Genomic DNA, 3,622 nt, shown 5'->3' on the forward strand with positions numbered 1-3,622 from the left:
AAAAAAAAAAAAAAAAAAATAATAATAAAAATATTGACTTTGAAATTCAAGATCAATGATAGCTACGGACAAACTTTTTTTTCCCACCCTGTACAAGCTCGACGCTTTTCTATACGAAACGAAGTTTCTACATCCCATACGTTTACAGTTAGGCCGGCGCGCACCTCGTAACAATTTTACGCGTTGCAAAATGAAATCGCGCGACGCCGTTTGCACGCGAAACTGCTTTAATAAAGCTGCGTTGATGGGTGGCTGCGAATTTTCCGCAACGCGCCGCGTATATGTAAATTCCAAAGCCGTTACACCAAAGTGAAAACAATAATTTTTGCATTTAATTTCATTTCTCTCGTTTAATCGCTCTGTCTTAGCCAGCGAACAAATTATTCCATTTCTCCCTGTTCCGTCGCGCGCGCTCGCAATTTATTTCACGCGAGGTGACCATCGCGCGAATTGCACGTTACGTTTTTCGCGGTTTTATTAGGATCTCCCGGCACCAGGTGAAACGCAGATCGGAACGCAGTTTCGGTTGATATCGTTTGTTTGTTTCCCCGTTATTCCGCAGATGGCCGCGATACCATTTGTTCGATGGTAATGGAACTCTGTTTATCTGCCTGTTCATGGGTTTATCAATAACCCAGAATCGATTCGCAATGGGGAATCGCGAGTCGGGCCGAATACAACGAAGGCGATCCGATGAATTCTTTTTCTTTTTCCTCTCTCGAGGAAAACAAACGAGCGAATAAAGCCGTAACCTTCGACGCGGCTTTATGCGCTCGAGATTTCTAGATGGACTCTCTCGGATACTTCGCGAGAACAACCTTGTTATCGATTTCTGTCGTACGTCGACGATGTTTCTTCCTGCGACGCTTGCACGAACGTGAAGCACAAGGCGAAACAGAAAAAGCTCGGCGTGTTAAAATTTACAACCTTCCCCGTTCGAAAGGCCGAACAACTTCGCGAGCACGGCATAAAATACTGGGACGTATTGCCCTTTCCTCAGTCGTAATTAAAAGCCTCGGCGAAACGACTGTGTCGTTCACTCGACACTGACAGCCGTTCGAAAGTCAAACGTCTTGTCCTTCTTGCCATGACTCGACACGAAACGATTTACGATTTACATTCGGCGCACGTCTTGGGCTTGCTTCCTTCTAGGTTAGAATCTATTTGGCCGAGATACACAAATATCACCTGCCTGCGCTTACGTTTGCGAGTCTCGCGAGACGTACCTCTGCGGTTCGCAACGATGCCTCTGGTATGCCACCGTCGCTGGCACCTGCAACAAAAAGCGAAGCACCATCTGGTTAGCCAGGTGATCTCACGTCGTGACTTTGGGAAATTCTGGGGAATCGAAATTTCAATTTCGTGCTCGCGGGGCGGGAGTTTTTTTCATGGGAAATCTTGACCAGAGATTGAGTAGTTCCTAGTTAAGCCTCCCAGTTTGGGAGGTGTATTTTATGAACACCGAAGGAAAGAGGGGATGCACGTCAACTGTTACACCGATACCAGGCACTAATATCGGTATTATATTCAGTAGTGTCTTAACAAGCGTCCACAGTCGAGGCCAAAAGCTTAATATTAAACCTACCACGGTCAAATAATAAAACCGTTTTTAAAATTTCGTTTAGAATTTCTTACATAACGTTATTGTATTGCCATTTAACCTCACGACTTTTTTTATAGTATAATATAGTACAGTACAGTACAATACAGTACAATAAAATACAGTATAGGACAGTACAGTACAATACAGTACAATAAAATACAGTATAGGACAGTACAGTATAGTACAGTACAGTGTAATACAGTACAGTATAGTGCAGTACAGTAGAGTGCAGTACAGTACAGTATAGTAAAGTACAGTATAATACAGTACAGCATAGTATAGTACAGTATAGTACAGTAGAGTGCAGTACAGTACAGTATAGTACAGTACAGTATAGTACAGTGTAGTACAGTACAGTATAGTACAATACAGTATAGTATAGTACAGTACAGTATAGTATAGTACAGTACAGTATAATACAGTAAAGTATAGTACAGTACAATGAATTTTTCAATATTTACTCCTTTTCTTATTGTTTGTTTTCTGAGAAAAATATGTAGTTTGTTTTACCTGTTACTTATGACTGGTCTTATCATTTATGACGAGTTGAACGATTTATAGTTTTTTGTAATAGTATTCTCTCGAAGATTCAATTCTGAAACTATAAAGTCGTTACAAATGAAAGGTGATGCAAGTGTGACATGACTTTAGTCGAAAACGTAATGATACATGATCCAAAAGAGCTGCGATAATTCGGTGTATCTTGCAAATTGGGACCAAATGAAAATAGAAATGAGCGTTAATAATTACACCGATACCAAACACGTGCGACGAATTCCAATATTATTTGCTACATTATTTCATTGCACGGAAATTTGACATTCTAACATTTTATTTAAACTGAATACGTTTAAACTATTTTAAATTTAATGCGTGCTTTTGAACTAAATGAAGTAATAAATTATAATGAAAGCAGTAATGATCAAATGACTGTAATTAATCTAAATTTCTCGAAAATTTATTGAACACCTGTAAAAGCAACTGTTAATCAATAATTATCAATAATTGAAGGGAAACTTTCAATAAAGGTTTTGTTACATTTTCATCAATAAATAAATAAATAAATTAACGATACACATGGTATGATTCTATAATTGTATTAATACATGTAAATTGGATGTGTATTTGTTATTTAATATAAAATTTGCCTCACTCTGATTAATGTGTGCCCGAAACAATCACAATGTCCCGAAATATCGGTGTCACGTATCGCTTGTTTCGTTTCATGTTTCACGTGGTCGAAGCGTAAGGTGGAAATTGTCCCAGTTTCAAGAATTGGCGGACGCTTAAGTGGGCACTACTGTATATCGTATCTATGGGGAAAAAAAAATATGGGCCAGCTTTTTTTTTTTTTTTTGTTCTTTCCGAACTATGAGTAGAAATAGCTTTGAAATAGTCACCAGTTGGAATGGATGTACGCGAGGTATACATCGATAGATTTAGAAAAAGCGGTTACGTCGCATTGTTACCGAATCAAATACCGATAGAAACATCGAAAGCTCAATATATATCGGCATCCGATCTCTGGTTTCAACGCGGATTAAACATTAAAGCGATGGAATGGAATACAAAGGGCGGCGCGCGAAACTGCGAGAAGAATCGGAGTGAAAAACGAAGGAGAGCGCGGAGGGCGGTGGATAGAGGGCTAGAGAAACGTGAGACAGAGTGAATGCGACGGGAGAAAATAGAGAAAACCCGTGGAGTTTCAAGGGGGAGGGGAGAAATCTGCACCCGAGAGCGGAGAGATTTTTTTCAAGCTCTCGCCGGAGAGTAACTCCCTTTCCCGGGATATGGAAACAAGCCATTTTTTTTAGATTCGTGTGTCGCTCGTCGTAATTAACTCGGCGGAATATTAGGCGGTTGGTTTTTCGTTCGTCCCCGTGTGACAAATACACGCGTCACTTTTCTCCCGCCGGGATTTTGCAGCTTGGCCGCTTTCAACCAAACTCGAAACTTTAATTATCTGTTTGCGTTTGGCTCTCCTTTCAGGAACGTTCCCCCCCTTTCGGCATTTTTGAC

At 40.3% G+C, this 3,622-nt stretch overlaps 1 protein-coding gene across 1 annotated transcript in view; it reads right to left on the bottom strand.

The window, feature by feature from the left end:
• The window catches only part of LOC122530895, a gene marked incomplete at its 5' end in the record, with an annotated part of 37,903 nt that extends 37,304 nt beyond the window's left edge, over positions 1-599 (bottom strand). The window contains one exon of the mRNA XM_043658275.1: positions 505-599. Within this exon, the coding sequence (XP_043514210.1) occupies positions 505-599 (95 nt within the window). The remainder of the gene's footprint in view (positions 1-504) is intronic.
• Between the last annotated feature and the right edge of the window lie 3,023 nt (positions 600-3,622).

Source organism: Frieseomelitta varia, unplaced genomic scaffold, assembly GCF_011392965.1.
Source record: "Frieseomelitta varia isolate USP_RPSP 00005682 unplaced genomic scaffold, Fvar_1.2 scaffold_361, whole genome shotgun sequence".
Lineage (NCBI taxonomy): Eukaryota > Metazoa > Arthropoda > Insecta > Hymenoptera > Apidae > Frieseomelitta > Frieseomelitta varia.